General features: G+C 38.9%; 1 protein-coding gene and 2 long non-coding RNA genes across 3 annotated transcripts; 2 read left to right on the top strand and 1 right to left on the bottom strand.

Annotated features, from left to right (window-relative positions):
• Positions 1 to 3,460: 3,460 nt before the first annotated feature.
• LOC131998196 (uncharacterized) lies at positions 3,461 to 4,641 on the bottom strand. The gene is made up of 2 exons (XR_009398647.1): positions 4,557 to 4,641; positions 3,461 to 4,476 (listed from the first exon to the last, which is right to left on the bottom strand). It is a non-coding gene; the product is annotated as an uncharacterized LOC131998196 (long non-coding RNA).
• Positions 4,133 to 5,827, top strand: LOC131998195 (uncharacterized). The gene is made up of 4 exons (XR_009398646.1): positions 4,133 to 4,213; positions 4,282 to 5,318; positions 5,593 to 5,684; positions 5,747 to 5,827. It is a non-coding gene; the product is annotated as an uncharacterized LOC131998195 (long non-coding RNA).
• An 8,561-nt stretch (positions 5,828 to 14,388) lies between these two features.
• On the top strand, positions 14,389 to 25,262 carry LOC131998194 (uncharacterized). Its single transcript, XM_059370630.1, has 4 exons — positions 14,389 to 14,567; positions 14,656 to 14,744; positions 20,419 to 20,533; positions 24,918 to 25,262. The coding sequence occupies exons 1-4, from the start codon at positions 14,408 to 14,410 to the stop codon at positions 25,031 to 25,033; spliced, it is 480 nt and encodes a 159-aa protein (XP_059226613.1). The 5' UTR covers positions 14,389 to 14,407; the 3' UTR covers positions 25,034 to 25,262.
• Positions 25,263 to 25,970: the final 708 nt, after the last annotated feature.

A 25,970-nucleotide genomic window follows, 5' to 3' on the forward strand; every position in this document is an offset into this window, starting at 1 on the left:
AAGTACCATGGATCTCCGCCTGCAACTCCGCATTTATTTCTGCTACGGGGAAGAGTTCCGGGGCTATCTTAAATCTTTCCCAAAAATCCGCCCCTAAATACAATTCCTGATCTAAATCAGGGCATAGAAAGAGTTTTAGCTGACTATTCTTCCTGTTATACTCCATATTCACAACAATGTGTCCTAGTATTCTATGGACTCCACCCGATGCGGTACTCACATTAGAGGCACAAGGTTTGATTTCCATGCCTAATTCTTCCACCACTTCACGGCAATTCTTTCCCAATAAACTGACCGTTGCACCGGAGTCTAAAAGACCCCGTATCTCTTTCCCCTCGACATTAACTACTGCATACGGTCTTGGATCTCTTTTAAATTGACTTCGCATGATGGCCTCGCAAACCGCCTTGTTAACCATTTTGTTCTCTCTTCGACGTTGTCTTAGTATCATTATCCTTTGTCTTTTCTTGCAGTGAATAACTATCTTATCGTTATTATTATCTTCGTTAATCTTCTCATTTAGTTCAGGCTTATCGTCATCAAAAATTCTAGATCGAACAATCTCATAGTTGCGTTGCCTATCCTCTAATGGCAAATAGTGCCGGACCGCAGGGTAGCTTGCCTCCTCACTCCCCTCGTCATTGGCTACTTGTTCGATTGGTTCGCAAGTGCGGGGTTTTCGGAGGAACGATGGTTCCCCGCTGCAACCATGTTCTTCCGCGAGTTTCCCGTGGAACAATTCGCACATTTCGGGGTTATGGTGTTTTGCCTTCCGCACTTGAAACAAAATAGATTCCTCTGTGAGGAACTACAATCCCTGAAACCATGACCAGCAATCTGGCAATTCCAGCATTTCAATTGGGTCGTAATAGCCGATACTTCAGCCAAATCATCGGGCTCCTCAAAATTCTCAAAAACGATCGGTTCATCCTGAATTTCGCTAACCCGAATCGGTCTATTATTTAAGGGGACAGGATGTGGTATGGGGTCCTTTTTGAAGAAGGTCCTTTCAATCTCTAGGCATTCTACCCTTAACTGTTCGAGTGATGACACAGGCATGGAGTAAACTATACTCGACAAGGATTTACGTAGATTCTTCTTAACTAGTGAAATCATTTCATACTCAGATACTGGCCTCTCTAATTTAGACCTCATAAGGTTCACATCATGAAAGAATGAATCTATTGTCTCCCCAGGCAACTGCTTACGTTCCAATAAATCTCTCATCTCCTCAAAGCAAGTACGTCTCGTCTTGAATCTTTCTATCAACGCATGTTTCAATGACTCCCAATTGGAAACATTGTTGGTTTTCTGTTGGAGCCAAAACCACTCATAGGCCGGCCCAGACACCAAAATGTGAAATTCGTTCAAAATATCGTCCCATTCTAGCCTATAGTGTCGCTGGAAATACTCCAACCGATAAATAAAATCCTCCACAGATAGAGTATTCGGTTTCCCAGAAAAATTCAATCCAAAACGTTCAACCTTTATACCTTGCTGCCCGTTACTAATGGATGGCGTTACAGTATTCCTGCGGATGTTCAAGTTGCCGTCCCCATACGAAGGCGTCGGGCCAGATCCAGTGTGAGCTGGTGGAATGGTTTGGTTCATCTGATTCGACGAGCCACCGCGTCCCTCAATCGACAACCTAGCAACAGCCTCATTCAATTTGTTCACCACTGAATAAACTTTCTCCATTTCCCTTCCTATGCTCTCTTGTACCAGTGAGTTTAGCCCCAAACGAGCTTCATTCACGCTCTCATAAACCATATTCCTTATTACTTGATCCTCCTCTCTTGGAAGATCTCTTTCTAACTGGGCACTATGCTGTGCTGCTCTAGACGTAGCACTAGTACTAGCATTAGGATTGTTGATAGTCCCGGATAAATCCCTCATAGACGCGTCTCTATTCGTGGCTGACTCCATTCTTCCGCCGGAGCCCTTTTTCTTAAATTTCGGTCTGGGTGATTGCCCTGAAATTCTACTAATATCAAACGCTAGTGATCTATTTCTCTTGCTGCGTCTTTTACCTGCAGCGTATTCACTCATCAGTCAGAATATTTAATTATAAGGTTGAGAATTTCCATAGATATTAAAAAAAAAACATATATTGGGTTTGGTTAAAAAAAATAAAAAAAATTAACTACTACAAATCTAAAAAATTAAAAAAATAAAAAAAAACACATTTGACAAAACAACAATCTGATGTATAATTAGTAAACAAATGAATTACAAATAAATTAATTGTTAGGAGAGGTAAAAAAAATAAAATAAAAAATAAGCAAACGACATACACAAATTATTAGACACGAAATTAGTATAAAATAGTGAATATATAGTAATAATTGTTAACAATGTTTCTAGAGAACCGATATTTACTTGCGAGAGTTTGTAGGGTATTTCTTTCAATTGCCAATGTAAAGTGTGTGGAATATTTCTCATGTATGAACAAAAAAAAAAAATTTTTAATATCACAGTGTCCTAATAAGGTTGTCATAGTGTACTGTCACACCGCTATTACATTTAGGAACAAAACATATTTATGGGTAACATCACGGCATATTTCCCTTATTCACAAAGGAAGAAGATCTCGTGACAGGCTATCGTACAACGCAGTCTGTGACACGTTTCGTCCTAGCAGCCATTGCACTCTGTCCCTATGCTAACCTTAAAGCTATTGACGTTAATTAAAAAAAATACACGAAACAGAAACAAACAGAAAAAACAGGTCATTAAAACAATACATTCTTTGTTACATTTGACGAACAAGAGCTATTGCACTTGACCCTATCAGTCTGGAAACGAGTATCCAAATTTCCTTATAACCTATACTAAATATTGCACAATTGTCACATTTTATCATAAAAATGTGGTTGCAATATTTGCAAGCTTACTAGAAAACGCGATACCACGTTTTAAATCTATTTCACCCTATGGTCTATTGCACGGTGCTTTGCTGTTATTGCACTGATAAAGAAAAATTATTTTGTCGACGCCATCATGGCTTGCCTCGGTACTGTGTTTGGCGCAAACTTCTTTGCGCCCGAAAGTTGGCTTGGTATCATTTCGCCATAGTCTCAGCGATCCGACATTATCATTTGCTTGGGCGCCATATTGTTACATTCCGCCTTCAACGGCGCTATGGTGGAGTCCAGCTAGCTATCGGGTCTCAAGGAGGTTCCAACCCTTCCACCATTAGCCCAGGAGGATGAACCAATAAATAAGAAAAATTGTAGGAAATCTAATAAACACATAACAAAACAAAAAAAAAACGCTAACACACCGTACACTGATAACAAGGGAACTTGATGTACCTGCTCCCACACATTGCCCGCCCAACCTTGACCCTTTAGTCCAAAAGAATATAATTTAAAAAGGGCCCCTGTTTCCACACACACTTACCTTATGACAACATACACCCTACTTCCCTCTCTAACGAAACAAAATTAGCACATCATGATTAGATTTTCACATAGACATAAAATTTTTACATTTGGTTTGGTTTATAAAAGTCCTTAAATAGCCTAACATTAACACATTACAATAAACCTTTTCTTTTTTTTTTTTTTTTTTACAAAATAACACACACAAAAAAAAAATATATACAACCTAGAAGCTTCTAACACCAGCAGATCTTTACTCTATCTTTTGTGAGCCATTTGGCACGAATTCACATTAAATAAAAATCATATAGACACTTGGAGCCTTTTGATTTTCACTCCAAAGCACACCAAAAAAAAACTAACAAATTCCTAATTGAGAGAGCTCTCTAAATTGGTATCATAAAAATCATATCACATCAAACTTTCAATTTTGGCCTATATGGTTTCCTTGTAAACCCTGCGCTCACCAACAATTTAACATTTCTGGCATTAAACACTTTTACACGCATAAATACTTAAAACTAGTAACTACAAACATAAGACATTATAAAACACCACCAAACATCACAAACATACACTTAACCCAAAGTCTAAGGTTTTTTTTTTTTTTTTCAATTTAAGGCAATTTTTTTCTTTTTAGTGGATTTAAAGAATATACTTTTTTTGTTTTTTTTTTTTCTTTTGGTTTATGACAATTATTCTTTTGCTGGCTTTAGTAAATATTTCATTGGTATTCTATCTCATTCCAGCGCTTTTCGCCCGGTGGGTTCTCTGCCTAGGCCGCTGGCGCATGTGTGCAGCAATTGCCCGAACACAATTTTTCCGCCACGGTAAGTTGATTACGTCTAATTTTACCTGAACTTCCACTCAAATGGGTTTTCGTCTATTCAACCTTTAGGATCCGAACTTGGACGTTTTGGTCATATATAGCCTGCCTTAATGATTGCCAGATGATGGACCGAACCCTGGAGCAGTCGCAACCACGACAGGGGACAGATGATTCCAATTTTCCTCCCTATCAAACTACGCTGGCAATTTACTCCCGACAAGACTTTACGCTGAACCTCACAGATGTGGTTTCTTCCTGAGGGCGCTTTAATTGATAACAAAGGGACATAGATAACATTGCTGAGTTGTACCCAATTAACCTCTTAAATGTATAAGAACACTCACTTTATAAGTTTTCGCCCACAATTTAATAAAAAAAAACACACACACAGAGGCACAAAGTTCAGCTTCAATATATGTCATTCCAAACACCACAATTGATTGTAACCGTTTTTCTATGTTCCGGACAGCAAAAAAAAACACAATGCTACCACAGAGCTGCGAGGGCTGGATATGAAACAATGGCCGTCTTTTCTCCTACCGTTCCTTTTTATAGCCTCAGACGACTCTATTTTCCCGCGCATTTTCATAGCTTTCCATTATAGTCATTGTTATTAGGCATCTTCTTATTAGTTCCTAATTCTATTTTCCTAATGACATTCACTAATGCTCAGTGCTGCTCAATAACGTATAAACGCCTTTCATTTAGGCCAGCCCACCAATCTTCGCCTTGACAGGCGCCAATGCGCAAGCAGCCAATGCGCAAGCATTACATTTGAGATTACAACTCATCGTAGTATTTCCTGTCACATCATATCATTCTGACTCAAGCATCAACACATCCATCACCCTCCTTAACACAAGCCACGCCACTTTACAGCTCGTGGTCGCAAAACAAAAAAAACTTCGCACCTTTTCTCTCCCCGGGACTAGGAAAGCTTCAAGGGCTGGAGTGCAATCCTCGTGTCGTAGACATACCCAGCACAAAGAGTTCCCACATTCATCTGTGACATACATTGGTCAGAGGATGACGCAAAAAAAAACAAAAATAGTACAGCAATAATTGCCCCGTAATAGCATTACAAATATAGTGCGGATTGTTATTGGGTAAGTCTTCAAACCTATGAATTAGTCATATGGTTATATTTTGTTCCCTTTCTCCAATGAATTTTGGATCATCATCAATATTATTCGAGCAAAACAACTCATAGAGAATCGAATAACTTCTACGCTAAAACCATATTCGGATACGTCACGTACTAATTGTACCTTAACTGATTCACTAGTAGTTTAAAAGTCACTATAAACAGCTGTCCCTCTTCTAGACCCCATCTCGTATTACACTTTGTTTACATTAATTTCTTCCTCTTCTCGTTAATAGCACCCGAGTTTGACTTGAGGTACATACATTATCATGACCTTTTTCCCTATTGTCCCTGGTCATAGCGACATAAACGATCTTCCAATCGAGAGGTAAGTACGAGGGCGTTATGAAAGCTATGACGTCGCTGTCTTAATGCATCATACTATTCCAGGTCACCCTATCAATATTGACGAGGCATTTCGGAATCTACTTTGTCCGCCGCAACACCCTTATCATTGAGTTAAAACTTGAATCGAAAAGGTTTCATTGATGTGTGAGAAGTGTGTGCCCCTTCTTGGTTCCTGGGTAAATTTTTACTCCACTCCCAAATACCTTTCTTTTGGGTCCTAAATTATCGTTTTAGTTAATATTTCCGGTTTAGAGAAACAAAAATGCAAATTTTGCCCTTCAACATTCCACTAAGGAACAGGGGCAAACTTCTCACATTTCAATGAGTGCAGTCCGATTCAAGTTTTAAGCTTAATGATAAGGGGCCTCCTTTTTATAGCCGAGTCCGAAACGCGTGCAGCAGTGCGACACCTCTTTGGAGAGAAGTTTTACATGGCATAGTACCTCACAAATGTTGCCAGAATTGTGAGGGGGGAAACCACCTCATAATGCCCGTCAGGATTCGAACCCTGGCGTTCAGCGTCATAGGGGGACATGCTAACCTCTGCGCTACGGTGGCCATTAGAGAAAAACTTCTGTAAATATTCGCTTCGTGTTCTACTTTCAAATACATTTTATAGGAGCCCCATAATGGCAAGATCGGTAAAAAAATTCTGTTTGGGGGTGGGATGGACCCCAGGTTCTTTGTCCCGAAAATGAGTAGATATTTCCTGAAAATCAATCAATTTAAACATCAAATAGCTTTTATATAATAGGGAGGTGTTTTCAGGAGAGGGCAGTAACCCAAACACATGGCTCTTCAATTGGATATCAAAATCGTTTTTTTCTCTAAAGCACCTTTCGTTTGAGCTCTATATCGTCGTGATTGGTCTATGTACCCATTTGGCGGGTTTTGGACGGCCCTCAAGGCACCCGACCCCAACAAAAGAAACCATGTTTTGTTTTAAATGTGGGGGTGCAAAAAAAAAAAAAAATAACCAATCTCCGAATTTTGGTGTTTTTTAAAATAAGGGCGATGAGGGATGGATGGCACTCAGACAAAATAGAGTCAGACTCAAATATGGATTTTAATTTCGTGCTGCACTCCCAAATCCATTTAATGTGAGCCCCATATTGCCATGGTCAGTAAATATGAACTGTTTGGAGGGTGTTTTGGGGCTGGGGCGGCCACCGACATTTTACTCTGAAAATAGATATCAAATTCGTTCTTACTCCCAAATACCGTAAATTTGACCCCAATATTGTCATAATCGAAAATGAAGTTCAGTTTAGGGGGCGCTTTAGGGCGTACCCCTAAACACTTGGCTCCAAAATTGGATGTCAAATTCGTTTTCTACCTTTTATTTGAGTCCCATATTGCCATAATGGGTCAATTAATCTATTCGAAGTATTTTTAGGAGGAAAAACGCCACCTAGACTTGAACTCAAATTTTAATGTCGTATTCATAATCTACTCCCTAATATCTTTCATTTGAATCCCATATAGACATGGTCGGCTGGTATGCCCGTTTTGGGGGTGGGGCAACCTCCCATTACTTGGACCTAATTTGTTATGGCATATTTGTAATCTACTGTTGAATACTTTTCATTTGATTCGATATCTAAAAATTATATAGCCTATGTTTCCTTCCAGACAAACTTACACAATCTGTGAAAATTTTAAGAAAATCGGTTCAGCCGTTTTGTGATGCTACGGAACAAACAAAAAACGGAATCCCATATAGTCATGATGGGTCCATTTAAGGCGTTTTTTGGAGGGTAGGTTGACCCCCTATACTTCGATTTGATTTTTTAGTCCAGATTCGTAATCTACTCCCGAATACCTTTCATTTGAGGCCCATATTGGCATGAACGCTCAATATGTCTGTTTGGGGAAATTTTAAGGTGGGTACTTGGTCCAAATTTTAATGCCATATTCATATTCTATTTTCAAATACCTGTCAGTTGATACCCACATTGTACCGATCGGTCCACTTTTGATTTTGGGAGTTGTTTTTGGGTAAAGGGGGAGGGTCTGTCGCCTTCCGAAATCAAAAAAATTATAAAGACTATTTCTCATTCCTGGCCATATTCGCAATTTCCTCCCGAATACCTTTCATTTGAGTCCCATATTGTTATGATCCTCCAAAAACCCTATTTTAGATGGTTTTGGGGTTGGGGCGACCCCCATGTACTTGAACCCAATTTTCAATATAAAATTCGGACTCTACTTCTGAAAACCTTTCATTTGAGTTCCATATTGTCCCGATCGGTCCACTTTTATTATTGGGTAGTACTTTTGGTACCTATTTTAGGGGGTTTTGGAGTTGGGGCGGCCCCCCAGTTACTTGGACCCAATTTTAAATATGAAATTCGTATGCTACTCCTGAATACTTTCATTTGAGTCGCATATTGTCCCGATCGGTCCACTTTTATTTTCGGGTAGTATTTTTGGGGTAAGGGGGAGGGTCCGCCCCCAGTCCAATATCAAAAAATTTTAAAGCCTATTCCTCCTTTCGGACCATATTCGTAATCTACTCCCGAATACCTTTCATTTGAGTCCCATATTGTTATGATTGTCCAAAAACCCTATTTTTGGGGGGTTTTGGGGTTGGGGCGCCCCCCCCCCCCCCCCCCCAGTTACTTGGACTCAATTTTAAATATGAAATTCGTATTCTACTCCTAAATACTTTTCATTTGAATCGCATATTGTCCGGATCGGTCCACTTTTATTATTGGGTAGTACTTTTGGGGTACCTATTTTAGGGGGTTTTGGGGTTAGGGCGGACCCCCAGTTACTTGGACCCAATTTTAAATATGAAATTCGTACTCTACTCCTGAATACTTTTCATTTGAGTCGAATATTGTCCCAATCAGTCCACTTTTATTTTCGGGTAGTACTTTTGGGATAAGGGGGAGGGCCCGCTCCCAGTCCAATATCAAAAAATTATATAGCCTATGTTTCCTTCCAGACCAACCTTCACAATCTGTGAAGGAACAAACAAGCAAACCGACAAACAAACATACAAACAAACACAAATTCAATTTTATATATTGGGTTGCCCAAAAAGTAATTGCGGATTTTTCATATAGTCGGCGTTGACAAATTTTTTCACAGCTTGTGACTCTGTAATTGCATTCTTTCTTCTGTCAGTTATCAGCTGTTACTTTTAGCTTGCTTTAGAAAAAAAGTTTAAAAGAAGAATATTTGATTAAAGTTCATTCTAAGTTTTATTAAAAATGCATTAACTTTCTTTTAAAAAATCCGCAATTACGTTTTTGGGCAGCCCAATATAAGATTTTTTGAGTATAATTTTTTTTTGCGTCCACCCTCTCTCCATTGAATCTTAATCATTTCAGTTTTTTTTTGCTTTTAAGAATATGCTTAGGTTTTGATAATGTTCTGCGCTGCCCAATTGTATTTTTCATTCTATCGTATTTTCATTCTATCGTCCAGTTTAAATCATAATGAAATGTCGAATTTCAATTCAATGTTTACTCTTGATAATCGTAAAATTCGTAATGCATTCAGAATGTCATGCCTCCCCGTCTGCTACGAAGTCCATTTGACCGGCTGCATATTATTACAGTCTGAAAAAAAACTAAGGGTTTATGAAACTTCTTGGGTTCCTACAAGGCCTGCAAGTGCGAATATAGTTGACATTCGATTAGAAATACATCCATTGTGGTGGGTATCCAAAGTTCGCCCATACCAAATTTAATGCGTTTTTATAAGTTATTCAAATTTTTAATTAAAATTCTTGTTCAGTGTCAGCTTTCAGAATCAACATCCAGAGGTATAGACGTCATCACTTTTGTTAAAATATGTCGATAATTTTATTAAAGCGAATATTGCTCATCCATTAAAATGAAAGCTAAGTTGTACAATGGGATTATGTGGTTGATGCGTAATGTGGGTAAGTCTTCATAGAATGTCATTTCATTGTTGTTGTTATTTTCAAAGTTGACCACTAGAATGGTAATGGTTCTATCAAAATACTACAAAAGTGAAATTGTGATCAATACAACGAAATTATAGGTCTTGTCTCCAACGGCTCACATGCCAGTAAGTCAGGTTAGGTTAGTTTAGGTTAAAGTGGCAGTCTGCCATCACACTCACTTAGATGTGATACCACAGGAAAAGAAGAAGGAAGAGGCCTTCTAGTTCCTACCATTGAACTATCCAGATCGCTTTAAAACAGCCCAACAACTTGTGAATGTAAAAAAATTGCAAATTTTGCCCATGAACATTCCCTTAAGGAACAGGGGCAAACTTCTCATATATCAATGAGTGCAGTCCGATTCGTAATGATAAGGGGCCTCCTTTTTATAGCCGAGTCCGAACGGCGTGCCGCAGTGCGACACCTCTTTGGAGAGAAGTTTTACATGGCATAGTACCTCACAAATGTTGCCAGCATTCGGAGGGGAAAACCACCGCTGAAAATCTTTTCTAATGGTCTCGCCAGGATTCGAACCCAGGCGTTCAGCGTCATAAGCGGACATTCTAACCTCTGCGCTACGGTGGCCTCCAACCCATAGACATGCAGATTAAATGTGAGGCAGCCACAGCGGCTATGAGACTTAAGGCGATGGGAGAAGAGATAAAGGATAGTAACAGCTAGATTAGTATACCCTCATCCTATGGTGGTGGGTAATAAAATGAATGACTCAAAAGCGGCTGAACCAATTATCATGAGTTTCACAGATGGTACAGTTTAGCCCCCTGGTAAATTAGGGTACTTCGTTTTGTGATATCAGCGAGAAGTGACCCCTATTCACAATCAGGTCTCGAAGATGGGTGCATCGATTTTAGTTAAATTTTGTATATCACCTTATGGTAAGCCTACACCAAAACCCAACCAAACGGACATGTTTACCGATTGCGATAATATGGGTATCAAATGAAAGGTATTTAAGAATAGAGTGCAAACCTGATGTATAAATTCGACAATTCCTCAGGTGTCGGGGGCCCTCCCCAACGCCAAAAACCGCCCAAAATGACTTGTTTACCGATTGTGGCACTATGGGTATTAAATGAAAGGTAATGGGAAGTTGAATACGAAAGTTATACAAAATTTTGAGGTCTAGCCCCATCCCAAAAATCACCCCCAAAAGAACATGTAGGCCAATCGGACAATATGGGATTCAAACGAAAGGTACTTGAAAGTAGAATATGAAACTTAAGGTTAATTTTAGGATCTATTTCCAGGTGGGTGATCCAACACCAAAATTATGCACCAAATTGGACAATATGGGTTTCCAACGAAAGGTATTTGAGAAAATTGTATAAAAAATTGGGTCACTTTCCGCGGAGTCTCTCCACCCCAAAATTATGCCCCAAATAGACAGGTATGCCAAATGGGACAATACGGGATTCTAATGAAAGGTATTTGAGAGTTTAATACGAATATAAATAATTTTCTGAAGAAGACCGCAAACATTTATGAGTATAGCGAAGCACTCCGGCCAGTTATCTAAATCTGAACCGATTTCGAGCATACTTTATAGACATTGTGGAAGTCGTCGAAGAAATCGTTGTACGAAGTTCAGGGAAGATTGGTCAATAAATGCGCTTGCAGTGGCTCTAGTAGTGAAAATCGGGCGATATATATATGAGAGCTATATCTAAATTTTAATCGATTTCTAAGAAATTCACCAGTATTATCGAGAGTTAAGAGAAAATCCTTCCTGCTGCCAAATTTCGAAAGAATCGGTTAACAAATTACCATTTTATTGCAATATTACTGCAAATCGGACGAATATATATATGGGAGCTATATCCAAATCTGAACCGATTTTTTTCATTTTCAATAGGCTTCGTTTCTAGGCCGATTAACATGCCTGTACCAAATTTGAAGATGATCGGATGAAAACTGTGACCTTTACTTTGTACACAAATTAACATGGACAGACAGACAGACAAACGGACGGACAGACGGACATAGCCAAATTGAATCAGAAAGTGATTCTAAGTCCATCGGTATACTTATCAATGGGTCTCTCTCTCTCTTCCTATTGGGTGTCAATTGCCATCTAACTCATGCTAGAATTTTTCTAAGCAAACTCAATTTTCGAGTATATACAATATTTATCAATTCGTAATTAATGCATTAAGAGGCGTTTTTGAACTGACCACTGTGTAGATAATTTTGTATTGTTTCGCTAATATCCAAAGATAAAACAAGTAAGAGAGTGCTAAGTTCGGCCGGGCCGAATCTTATTCTATTCTTAGTTCTATGCGCGGCATCTCTTTTTCGGCAAACAAAGAATATTGAATAATAACTGTTATGCTTCTGGAGTTATATAAGGTTATAATCCGATTCGGATCATAAATGAATGCTGAACTTTGTAGAATTCATTGTGTAATATTTCAATTCAATCGGATAAGAATTGCGCCTTCTAGGGGCTCAAGAAGCAAAATCGGGAGATAGGTTTATATGGGAGCTGTATCAAACTATTGATCGATTCAGACCATATTAGACACGTATGTTGAAGGTCATGAGAGAAGGCGTTGTACAAAATTTCTGCCAAATCGGATGAGAATTGCAACCTCTAGAGGCCAAGATCCAGGATCGATTTATTGGGTTGCAGAAAAAGTAATTGCGGATTATTTAAAAGAAAGTATTGGGTTGCCCAAAAAGTAATTGCGGATTTTTTAAAAGAAAGTAAATGCATTTTTAATAAAACTTAGAATGAACTTTAATCAAATATACTTTTTTTACACTTTTTTTCTAAAGCAAGCTAAAATTAACAGCTGATAACTGACAGAAGAAAAAATGCAATTACAGAGTCACAAGCCGTTCAAAAAAATTATCAACGCTGACTATATGAAAAATCCGCAATTACTTTTTGGGCAACCCAATATATGGCAGCTATATCAGGTTATATACCGATTTGCGCCATAATTCGCACAGTTATTGGAAGTCATAACAAAACACCTCATGCAAAATTTCAGCCAAATCGGATGAGAATTGCGCGCTCTATTGGCTCAAGAAGTCAAGACCCAAGATCGGTTTATATGGCAGCTATATCAGGTTATACACCGATGTCAACCATACTTAGCACAATTGTTGGAAATCATAACGAAACACCTCATGCAAGCTTTCAGCCAAATCGAATAAAAATTGCGCCCTGTAGTGGGTGAAGAAGGATAGGAATTGCGCCCTCTAGAGGCTAAAGAAATAAAGACTCCAGATCGGTTTATATGGCAGCTATATTAAGTTATGGACCGATTTCAACCAATTGTTGGAAATCATAACGAAACACCTCATGCAAGCTTTCAGCAAAATCGAATAAAAATTGCGCCCTGTAGTGGGTGAAGAAGGATAGGAATTGCGCCCTCTAGAGGCTAAAGAAATAAAGACTCCAGATCGGTTTATATGGCAGCTATATTAGGTTATGGACCGATGTCAACCATACTTAGCACAATTGTTGGAAATCATAACGAAACACCTCATGCAAGCTTGCAGCCAAATCGAATAAAAATTGCGCCCTGTAGTGGCTGAAGAAGGATAGGAATTGCGCCCTCTAGAGGCTAAAGAAATCAAGACCCCAGATCGGTTTATATGGCAGCTATATCAGGTTATGCACCGATGTCAACCATACTTAGCACAATTGTTGGAAATCATAACGAAACACCTCATGCAATATTTCAGCCAAATCGAATAAAAATTGCGCCCTGTAGTGGCTGAAGAAGGATAGGAATTGCGCCCTCTAGAGGCTAAAGAAATCAAGACCCCAGATCGGTTTATATGGCAGCTATATCAGGTTATGCACCGATCTTGGCACAGTTGTTGGAAGTGATACTATATCACCATGTGCAAAATTTCAGTCAAATCGGACTAAAATTGCGTCCTCTAGAGGCTCAAGAAGTCAAGACCCAAGATCGGTTTATATGGCAGCTATATCAAAACGTGGACTGATTTGGCCCATTTACAATCCCAACCGACCTACACTAATAAAAAGTATTTGTGAAAAATGTCAAGCGGCTAGCTTTACTCTTTCGAAAGTTAGCATGCTTTCGACAGACAGACGGACGGACGGACAGACAGACAGACGGACGGACATGGCTAGATCGACTTACAATAACATGACGATCAAGAATATATATACTTTATGGGGTCTGAGAAGCATATTTCGAGGTGTTACAAACAGAACGACGAAATTAGTATACCCCCATCTTATGGTGGAGGGTATAAAAACAATCTTTACGTCAATCTGTTGACTCTGAGGAATTGAAGTAACTCAATGATGAGCGATTACTGTCTCTCTCTCTCTCGAAAATCTTTTCAACAAAATCCACAATGATGATGTAATTTGCAATCCAATACCTAAAGTTGTGTATGGATGATTGCTCGTATTGCTTGAGATGAGGGTCACTCCACCTTCCTGAAAATGTTGTTTGCTTAGCAAAACATGAAACAATGCTTGGTTTCTGCCATGAAAATTCTATGCTTAGCATAAACAGCATAATCGCCTTTTTCAACGGCTATGGAAGAGGCAGCAGCAGCAGCAGCAGAAAAACCATACACAAAAACAACACAGCGCTCATAAAATTGAATTCTTTTGATAAATTTTTTAGGCTGAAAGCGAATTTTTATATTTGGTCTGTATCAGTTGTTTTTGGAACGTTGTCCGTCTAACAAGACTTAGATATCGGTTTTGTGATTTTGTTTTTGTTTTTGGTTGTTTCTGTTTCTTGTTTTAATTGCGTCTTCTGCGAGCTATGGCCAACAAAACTTTGTGCAATATTATCGCTTATATTAGCGCCATATTATCGGGCTTGGGAACGATATTCCTGGTCTTTTTGTTTGTAGTTGCCGTGGCCCACAAAGATGAGCCCATTAGGGATTCAAATGGCCACTATACAGGACAAACCATTACTGGTTAGTACGGAAGTTTCAATGGCAACTATGGGTGATTTTTTTTTCTGATTTTGGCAAAATTCTATATCGAGTATTTGGAATGTTTTAGGAACTCACATTGCCATGATGGCCATTCAGGTGCTTTCCACTGGGGCCATGTTTGTGGCTTCCGTTTTGCTTATCATTGGCATTAAGAGGGTAAGTCAAAGAAATCAATTAAAAAATTGTGTTTTTTAGATATATGGATGTTTAGAATGACTGTTGAAGGGTTGTGAAAAAAATTTCAAGGCTTGCAAGTCCTTGGTGGGTATCTGGGGACTTTTCAAGTTGAATTTTATATCGCAGTAAAACCTTAACTAATACATAGTATCTGGAATCATTTGAATGTGTTGAGACGAGGCTTAGAAAAAAAGCTTTAAAATATTGACTTTAAGCTAGACAAGTAAAAGCTTGCTAACTTCGACCTGGCCGAATCGTATATACCCTATATACCACCAATGATTTCATTTGTTAAATTCTTTGCACGATATCTCCTTATAGGCAATTAAAAGATGGATAAGAATTGCTAAGCTATTAGAGCTATACCAAGTTAGTTTGGCTGTTGGAGACCAAAGCAGAAGTCATTCTGCAACAGCCAAATGCAATATAGCGGCTCAAGAAATAAAACTGGGAGTGCTGTTTATATGGGAGCTATATCAGGTTATGGATCCATTCAGACCATTATTTGCAAGTATATTAAAGGTCATAGAAAAAGTGGTCTAACACAATTTCAGCTAATTCGTATGTGCATTGCGCCCTCTGGAGGCCCACATATATAAGGGGTGATGTCCGTTGGTCAAAACACATGTTCGAAGTGGCGAAAAAAGCATTCAAGTATTTGGGCTTTCTTAGGCGGAGCAAGAAATATTTCACCTCTTCTGATCTTCCCAATATCTATACTACCTACATCAGACCGAGAATGGAATATAACTCTCATATATGGGCAGGAGCTCCTAAATCATCCTTGGAGCTACTTGACCGAGTTCAACGGAGAGCGATGGTGTTGATTGGGGACAGTAGGGTATCCAATTCTATTGCTTCCCTTGAACATTGTCGGAATGTGGGTAGCGTTGTATTGCTCTATCGTTATTTTCAAGGCGTGTATTTGAGGGATATTCGTCTTCTTATCCCTGACGTTAGGATGTTCACCAGGAATACCAGACTTGTCAGGAACTCACAGCCGTTTGTAATCGATTGGCCAGTTGACTGGACCATGCATGATCGAGAAAATTAATTTTTCGCCCAAACCATTCGTATGTGGAATCGACTTCCGGCTAATGTCTTTCTCACCGACATTGACTTTGAGAAATTTAAGACTAATATCAATAAACACTACTCCCTCTTTTCCCCCTCCAACCCTTAACTTTCCTAATTGGCAACGCAATGCACTGAATATATAGGGGACATCCCCGGCGTGTTGGTTACGTGAAAAAAGGGTGATTTTTCAAGAGCTATAGGAAAGCTCTTTAAAAAGCATGAAATCTTTATATGAATCGATAGTACGGTCCAGGTACGAGACCACCGTAGCGCAGAGGTTAGCATGTCCGCCTATGGCGCTGAACGCCTGGTTTAAAATGAAAATTTTCAGCCGTGGTTATCCCCTCCTAATGCTGGCAACCATTGGGAGGTGATGTACCTTTTGGTATGGCAGCCATATAAAAACTTCTCTACAAAAAGGTGTCGTGTTGCGACAAGCCGTTCCGACTCAGCTATAAAAAGGAAGCCCCTTATCATTGAGCTCAAACTACAATCGGACAGCACTCATTGATATGTGAGTCCATTGTTACGCGTGCTGTGTGGCACCGTCTTGTTGCAAGCATATGTCATGCAAGTCAAGCTCTTGAATTTTGTGCAAAAAAAAATGGTTATCATTTCTCGGTAGCGCTCACCATTCAAAATTACGTTACGATTCACATCATCTTTGAAGAAGTGCGGTCCAATGATGTCACCGGCCCATAAACCGCATCATCTTTGAAGAAGTGCGGTCCTATGATGTCACCAGCCCATAAACTGCACCAAACTGTGATTCTTTTCTGGATGCATTGGTAGCTCTTGCAATGCGTCTGGTTGATTTTTACTCCAAAAGCGACAATTCTGCTTACTTACATACCCATTTAGCCAAAAATGAGTTTCGTCGTAAAATGGAAGAAGCACGCGCTAAACTTTCTTAACAGAGCATGCATTTGATAAAAAGAAATCAATAATTTGCCAGGGTTGTTCGTTTGTAAGAGGATTCATGGTAAAATTATACACCAAACTAAAGATGTTTCACAATATTTAAACCAGTGTTTACAAAGAAGTAATAGCTAAAAAATCATCCTTTGTAATCAGGAGATCGTTTTAAATGGGAGCTATTGGGTTGCCCAAAAATTAATTGCGGATTTTTCATATAGTCGGCGTTGACAATTTTTTTCACAGCTTGTGACTCTGTAATTGAATTCTTTCTTCTGTCAGTTATCAGCTGTTACTTTTAGCTTGCTTTAGAAAAAAAGTGTAAAAAAGTATATTTGATTAAAGTTTATTCTAAGTTTTATTAAAAATGCATTTACTTTCTTTTAAAAAATCCGCAATTACTTTTTGGGCAACCCAATATATCAGGTTATAACCCGACCGAGGAGATGGTTAAATATGGGAGCTATATCAGGATATGAAATGACTTTGACCATAGTTGACGCAGTTGTTGGAAGTTATACCGAAACACACATGCAAAATTTCAGACAAATCGTATGGTACTTGCGCCCTCTAGCGGCTGAAGAAAATAAGGTTCGAGTTCGGTTTATATGGGAGCTATATAAGTTTATTAACCGATTTGGACCATACTTGGCACAGTTTATATGGGAGCTATATTAGGTTATTAACCCATTTACACCACACCTCATACAAAATTTCAGCTAAATCGGGTAGTAATAGCTCCCTCTAGCGGCTCAAGAAGTCAAGATTTGAGATCGTTTTATATGGGAGCTATATCAGGTTTTTAACCCACTTAGACCATACACGGCACAGTTGTTGGAAGTAAAAACAAAACACTTTATACAAAATATCAGCCAAATCGGACAATTATTGCGCCCTCTAGCGGCTCAGGGAGTCAAGATTCGAGATCGTTTTGTATGGGAGCTATATTAGGTTATAAACCGATTTGGACCATACTTGGCACAGGTTTTGGAAGTTACAACAAACCACTTAAAGCAAAGTTCAGCTAAATCGGGTTGCGCCCTCTAGCGGCTCAAGAAGTCAAGATCCCAGATCGGTTTATATGGCAGCTATATCAGGTTATTTACCGATTTGAACCATACCTTACACAGTTGTTGAAAGTCATTACGGAACACGTCATACAAAATTTCAGCGAAATCGGATAAGAATTGCACCGCCTATTGGTTGAAGAAATCAAGACCCCAGATCGACTTATATGACAGCTCTATCAGCTTATGCACCGATTTCACCCATAATTGGCACAGTTATTGAAAGTCATAACGAAATATGTCGTGCAAAATTTCAAAGTCAAGATTCAAGATCGGTTTATATGACAGCTATATCAGGTTATAGACCGATTTAAACCATACTTTGCATATTTGTTGAAAATCATAACGAAATATGTCATGCAAAATTTCAGCCAAATCAGATAAGAATTGCGGCCTCTAGAGGCTCAAGAAATCAAGATCCCAGATCCGTTTATATGATAGCTATATCAGGTTATGGACCGATTTCAACCATACTTATAATAGTTATTGGAAATCATGACAAAACACCTCATGCAAAATTTCAGTCAAATCAGACAAAAATCAAAAAGTCAAGACCCAAGATCGGTTTATATGGCAGCTATATCAAAACATGGACCGAATTGGCCCATTTACAATCCCAACCAACCTACACCTATAAGAAGTATTTGTGCAAAATTTCAAGCGGCTAGCTTAACTCCTTGGAAACTAAGCGTGTTTTCGACAGACAGACGGACGGACGGACATGGCTAGATCGACTTAAAATGACACGACGATCAAGAATATATATACTTTATGGGGTCTCAGACGCATATTTCGAGGTGTTACAAACAGAATGACGAAATTAGTATACCCCCATCCTATGGTGGAGGGTATAAAATTTACGAAAATTTTTTCAATTAAAAGTTTAATTGAAAATAAAAACGTTTTTAATTAAAAAAATAATTGAATCAATAGTTTCTTTAACTGAATCCTGAATCGTGATTAAATTTTAAGAAATTTTCTATTAAAAAATTAATTGATTCAGTAATTTTTTTAATTAAACCTAAACTTTATTTTTAATTACGATTGTGATTAAAATTTTTGTCATGTTCAATTAAAAAATTAATTGATTCAATAATTTTTTCATTTTAATCTGAACTTTTTTTTCAATTACTTGATTGAAACTTTGCCATTTTCAATTAAAAAATTAATTGAAAATTTCAATCACTTTAATAATTTAATAGGCAAATTTTTAAAAAACTGTTATTGATATTATCATTTTCATGATTGAAGCAGTTTAAATTAAAAATTTATTGGATTAATTAAATTGGATTAATTAAATTCGTGATTGAAACCAATTTTTATACCCTCCACCATAAGATGGGGGGTATACTAATTTCGTCATTCTGTTTGTAACTACTCGAAATATTCGTCTGAGACCCCATAAAGTGTATATATTCTTGATCGTCGCGACATTTTATGTCGATCTAGCCATGTCCGTCCGTCTGTCCGTCCGTCCGTCCGTCTGTCTGTCGAAAGCAGGCTAACTTCCGAAGGAGTAAAGCTAGCCGCTTAAAATTTTGCACAAATACTTCTTATTAGTGTAGGTCGGTTGGTATTGTAAATGGGCCATATCGGTCCATGTTTTGATATAGCTGCCATATAAACCGATCGTGGGTCTTGACTTCTTAAGCCTCTAGAGTGCGCAATTCTTATCCGATTGGAATGAAATTTTGCACGACGTGTTTTGCTATGATATCCAACAACTGTGCCAAGTATGGTTCAAGTCGGTCCATAACCTGATATAGCTGCAATATAAACAGATCTGGGGATTTGACTTCTTGAGCTTCTAGAGGGCGCAATTCCTATCCGATTTGGCTGAAATTTTGCATGACGTATTTTATTTTTACTTCAACAACTGTGTCAAATAAGGTTCAAATCGGTTGATAACCTGATATAGCTGCCATATAAACCGATTTGGGGATTTGACTTCTTGAGCTTCTAGAGGGCACAATTCCTATCCGATTTGGCTAAAATTTTGCATGACGTATTTTATTTTTACTTTCAACAACTGTATCAAATAAGGTTCAAATCAGTTGATAACCTGATATAGCTGCCATATAAACCGATCTGGGATCTTGACTTCTTGACCCCTAGAGGTCGCAATTATTATCCGATATGCCTGAAATTTTGTACATGGATCCTCTCATGACCATCAACAAACGTGTTTATTATGGTCTGAATCGGTCTATAGCCCGATACAGATCCCATATAAATCGTTCTCTCTATTTTACTTCGTGAGCCCCAATGGGCGCAATTCTTATTCGAATTGGCTGAAATTTTACACAGGTCTCCAAAATATAATTTAATTGTGGTCCGAACCGGACCATATCTTGATATCGTTTTAATAGCAGAGCAACTCTCTTCTTATATCCTTTTTTGCCTAAGAAGAGATGCCGGGAAAAGAACTCGACAATTGCGATCCATGGTGGAGGGTATATAAGATTCGGCCCGGCCGAACTTAGCACGCTTTTACTTGTTATTTCTTCTGTGTATCTTCTAGGCATGCATTTACTAAAATTTAATTACTCAACTAAAATAATTATTTTTGACTAACTAAAAATTATTCCTTACAGGATCGCCATTCGTTTATTGCCCCCTGGGTGATTGTTGTAGCCATTTCTGTGGTTCTCAACATTTTGCAACTGTTCCTGAACACCAACAACCTGGTTTCCAGCATAGTCGCAATTGGTAAGTGTACAAACAACATCATCAACATTTTTGATTTCCCATTTCCAAATAATTTGCGAAACTCCAAGTCTAGCTATTGTTTATTTAAAATTCAAATTGGCCCACAACAAAATCAGATAGCCACTGAATCTATGCAAATGTAGTTCGCACCCAAAAAAACCCAAAGCGAAAAAAATGATGTCATGGGTCGGAAATTTAAAGCACACAAACTCTGAGGGGAAGGTGGCAATTGTATGATATTATTATTTGCGCTGTTAAGGCTTGTGAGGGAGTGAGAATCTAATGAAGATATGAATCAGTTTTTTTACCCTCCACCATGGGATGTAGGTATACTAATTTCGTCATTCTGTTTGTATCTCCTCGAAATATTCATCTAAGACCCCATAACGTATATATATTCTTCTTCGTCATGACATTTAAGGTCGATCTAGCCATGTCCGTCTGTCTGCCCGTCCGTCCGTCTGTCCGTCTGTCTGTCCGTCCGTCTGTCTATCGAAAGCACGCTAACTTTCGAAGAAGTAAAGTTAGCCGCTTGAAATTTTGCATAAATACTTTTTATTAGTGTAGGTCGGTGTTGAGATTGTACATGGGCCATATCGGTCCATGTTTTGATATAGCTGTTATATAAACCGATCTGGGGTCTTGACTTCGTGAGCCTCTAGAGGGCGCAATTCTTATGTGATTAGGCTGAAATTTTGCATGAAGTGATTTGATACTATGATTTTCAACAACTGTGCCAATTCTGCTTTAAATCGGTCCATAATCTGGTATAGCTATCATATAAACCGATCTGGGGTCTTGACTTCTTTAGCCTCTAGAGGGCGCAATTTATATCCGATTTGGCTGAAATTTTGCAAGAGGTGTTTCGTTATGACTTCCAACAATTGTGCCAAATATGGTTCAAATCGGTATAGAACCAGATATTGCTGTCATATAAACCGATGTGGGGTCTTGACTTCTTGAGCCTTTAGAGGGCGCAATTTCTATCCGATTTGGCTGAAATTTTGTACAACGTTTTCTCCCATGACCTCCAACATACGTGTCAAATAGGGTCTGAATCGATTTTTAGCCTGCTACAGCTCCCATATAAACCGATCTCCCTATTTTACTTCTTGAGCCTCTAAAAGGCAACATTCTTATTCGATTTGGCTGAAATTTTACACATAGACTTCTATTGTGGTCTCCAACATTCAATTCAGTTAGCATAGCAATTTTTTTTCTTTTATCCTTTGTTTGTCTAAAAAATGATACAGGGAAAGAACTCAACAATTGCGATCCATGTTGGAGGGTATATAAGATTCGGCCCGGCCGAATTTAGCACACTTTTACTTGTTTATTTTAACACAAATCAAGAGTAAATAGATGGATGTGTGTTAAAAAGATTTACACTTTCATTTAGTATGAGGAAAAAATTGGTTCCCTTAGGCTAATGAACCTATGGTCAGTTAACTTTATTCATTACTCTGTATGCTAGTCCTGGTTCCCTTTTGTTAATGAACCTATGGTCACAACACTTGAGCTGAGAAATGTCAGTTCATTTTATTCATTATTCTGTGTAGCGTATATTCAGTTTGGAGGCCACCTTAGCGCAGAGTTAAGCATGTCCGCCTTTGAAGCTGGGTTCGAATCCTGGCGAGATCACCAGAAAAAAATTTCAACTCTTTACTTTCTTAATCCAGGCGATATTAGTCAGGTATTATGCCAAAGATATAGCCATGTAAGAACTTCTCCCCAAGAGAGGTGTTGGACTGCTGCACGCTGTTCGGACTCGGCTATGAAAAGGGGCCCCCTAATCATTGAGTTTAACCTTGAATCGGACAGCACTCATTGATATGTGAGAAGTTTGGCACTGTTTCTTAATGGAATGTTCATGGGCAAATTAGCATAGTCAGTTCTCCATTCCATTTGCTGTGCATCAAATATTAATTTGCGACCCCATAAAGTTGTAAAATGTATTCATGATCGTCAGAAAAATCTAAGACTGGAGACTATTCTAGATATCCGACCCATAGTTATACAGATTAAATGTGAGGCAGCCACTGCGGCTTTGAGACTTAAGGCGATGGAAGAATGAATTGAGTATAGGAGCAGCTCATACCATCGCAGTATAATCGTGGCGACGATAGGAAACCTGGAAGGAAAGGAAGTGGTTTTCGATCGGATACCTGAGACGATACTTGAGGTCGAGTGCGAGGCACTGCTGCCAGCGCCACGGCCGTGGACTGATGGAACCCTAGTATTGCCGTCTGGAAGAACAAGTTACACGGATTCATCAAAGCTAGAGGACAGAGTGGGACTGGGGGTCCTAGGACCGTAGCTCTTGCAGGTGGAGATCCTGGTGATTACGGAATGCGTGAAGTGGTTTGGTGCTAACGCGAGGACGTCGAGTGTGAACATCTTTACGTACAGTAAAATGGCCATAAGGGTAATAACAGGCAGGACGGTAAGGTCTCGAACAGTCTTGCAGTGTATGAAGGAGATTAACGCCTTCTCTAAGGATGGCACAATCCGCATCATTTGGTTGCCGGGCCATAACGGTGTAAGGGGGAATAAAAGGGCAGACGATTTGGCAGTGAAGGCCAGAGAACTGCCGTCGACAAACTTGGTTAACCCGAAGCCTTTCGGGTCGATGCAGTCCGATTTAAGGGAGTGGGCGACAAACGCCCACTTGCATGAAACACTGTGGAACAGCGAAACGGTCGGTTGGACGGCGAAAATACTATAGGTGCTCCAGATCGTGAGGGGACAAGGCTATTGCTGAAAGGAAGTAAGATGGAGGTCAGTATAGCTTTTGGTGTCATAAAGGGACACTTAGGACTACGAGCTCACTTATGTAAAATCGTTGCGGCAAGTGATAGCATGTATAGGGCATGTGGGGAAGATGATGAGACGTTGGAGCATTTCCTTTGTCATTGCCAGGCATTCGCGACCAACAGACACCAGTTCTTAGGTGGGGACACGATACCAGATATGAACCAGCTAAGGGGAGTGGTATGAAAAACATTTAGGGATTTTGTAAGAAGCACGAATTTCCTAACTTAAAATTTTTATTTTCGAGGTTACTTTCTAATTTTTAGAGCGCACAACAAGCCGATTACTGGCTATGGTGTTTATCCATAGTGACATGGGGCGGATTAATATCAGCATCCCCTTTTCAACCTAACCTAACCTATATCCATGGTGATGGGTATCCAAATTTCGAACCGGTCGTACTCATTGCGTTGAAACTTTTTTTAGTCTGGGAACGTCCAGCAGTCTCTGAAAGTCAAATCGAAAGAAAACAATTCCAACTTTCATTATAAGCCGTCAAGTGGTGCTGGATTAGAGGGAAGGTTTAGGTTTTATGGGTAGTAAGCTCGATCGGAGACCAGTTTGGGCCTATGATATAAATAGTGATCATTGATCCCTTATCGAAAGCCAGCTACTCCTTCATCCTCCTTGAACGGCCGTAGGTCAGAGTCCGGAACAGTGACAGTCCGGAAATCATGTGCAACTTGACTTATTATCTCTACCTTCTTGAGCCTCTAGAGGGCGCAATTCTTATCTGATTTAGTTGCACCTGTCGTTGAGGAATGACTTCTAACAACTGTGCCAAGTATGGTCTAAATCAGTGCATAACCTGATATAGTCGCCATATAAACCGATCTCACGATTAGACTTCTTGAGCTTCTAGAGGGCGAAATTCTTATCCAATTTGGATGAGATTTTCCATAGGTCGATTTGGTATGACTTTCAACAAGTATGGTCTAAATCGGTTGATAAACTGACATAACTGCCATATAAGCCAATCTCCCAATTTGACACTCTGAGCCACTGGAGGGCTCAATTTTTACTTGATATGCCTGAAATTTTGGAGTTGGTATTTTTCTATGACTTCTAACAGCCATGACATCAGTCAATAACTTGATGTTGCTCATACAAATTTTGAAAAATTCATTCAAAGAACTTGAAAAAAGCGATCCATAGTGGATTAGCTCTAAGTTCGAACTTAGAACGCTTTTATTTGTTTTATATTAACAAATTCACTGTTATAGTTTACTTATGAGTGTTCCAGTGAAAACACCGTTGCGACTTAAAATTAAAATCATGTGTTTGGGAGGGTTGCCATTTTTTTATGAAAATATTTATTTGCGTACTACTAACGCCATCTATATGTCAGGTAGGCTTCTTTTTTTGCCGCCGTCATACTTTATTCCCATTTTAAAGTGTTGTGATGTGAGGTCTTTATATTTTTAACTGAGTTTGTCTGAACATACTGTCCCACTACTATCCTCTGCTTTGATGTTTACCTCAGATTGCCGTTCTTGCCGTTATCTATGGTTCCATAATTTTATGACCTCTATATTGATTTACTGATTACTTTTTCTTCTCCTTCTCTTTTCAGTGATTCAAATTGCCATTTGGTATCCCATCTTTAGTTTTTATCGTGAATTACGCAAAAATGGCAACTCACCACCTGCGGCCTATAATCCTCAGGCACAGCCCATGTATCGCCAATAAATTGGTTGAGTGTATGAGGCAATGGCTACCATTCAAAGTGTCCAAGGGGGAAAACATGAAAATTGGTCTAAACATACGAAAAAAAAAATGTTTATACCAAATGCCATTGAACAACGGAAATATAAAGAAATTAATCCCGCCAAACTGAATTCTTTGAAAAACAAATAAATTATTTTTTTTTATATATTTTTTTTACATTGTTAATAACATAAACAAATTTTGATAAAAAGTATTTTTCACAGCATAATAATTTGTATACTGAACCAAATTTCTATAATAAATATTTACACATACGAAATAGAGTTGATAGTATGATTAGAGGAGGCGTCACGTTAAACCATATTCTTGGATGCGGCTTAGATGTAGCTACAGGTTTATTAACGCTTGGGTGTTAGGTATGCTCCATTCTTACAAGTCTCTATTTCAGCCCGATATGGTCATGATGTGCGATTTAGGGATGTTTTCGGGGGTAAGGTGGTCCCCCAGACACTTGGCCCCGGAAAAAAATATCAGCATAGTGCTCTTCTCTCAAATACCATTTATTTAAACCCCATATTGCCATTGGTTTAAGGGGATGAGGCGTCCTCAAATATTTGGCCCCCAAATTTGTACTTTTTGGGGGATGTTTTGGGGAAGCGACGATGCCCCAAACACATGGTCCCACATTTGGATATCAGATTCGTCTTCTGCTCCCAACTACCTTTATTTGAGCCCCATATTGCGATGGTTAGAAAATAATTGTTGTTTGTTGTGTATTTTGGGGAAGAGGTAGTTCCCCATAAAATTGTTTCGGATATTGGCTATCTCTATTACCTTTCATTGTACTCTTCTCCCTAGTACCTTCCAATTGAGTCCCACATTAACGTGGTCGGTAAATATGCCCGATTAAGGGGTATTTTGGGTAGTGGGATGATCTCCCAAACACTTAGCCCGGAAA

This window comes from Stomoxys calcitrans, chromosome 5 (assembly GCF_963082655.1).
Source record: "Stomoxys calcitrans chromosome 5, idStoCalc2.1, whole genome shotgun sequence".
NCBI classification, from domain to species: Eukaryota; Metazoa; Arthropoda; class Insecta; order Diptera; family Muscidae; genus Stomoxys; species Stomoxys calcitrans.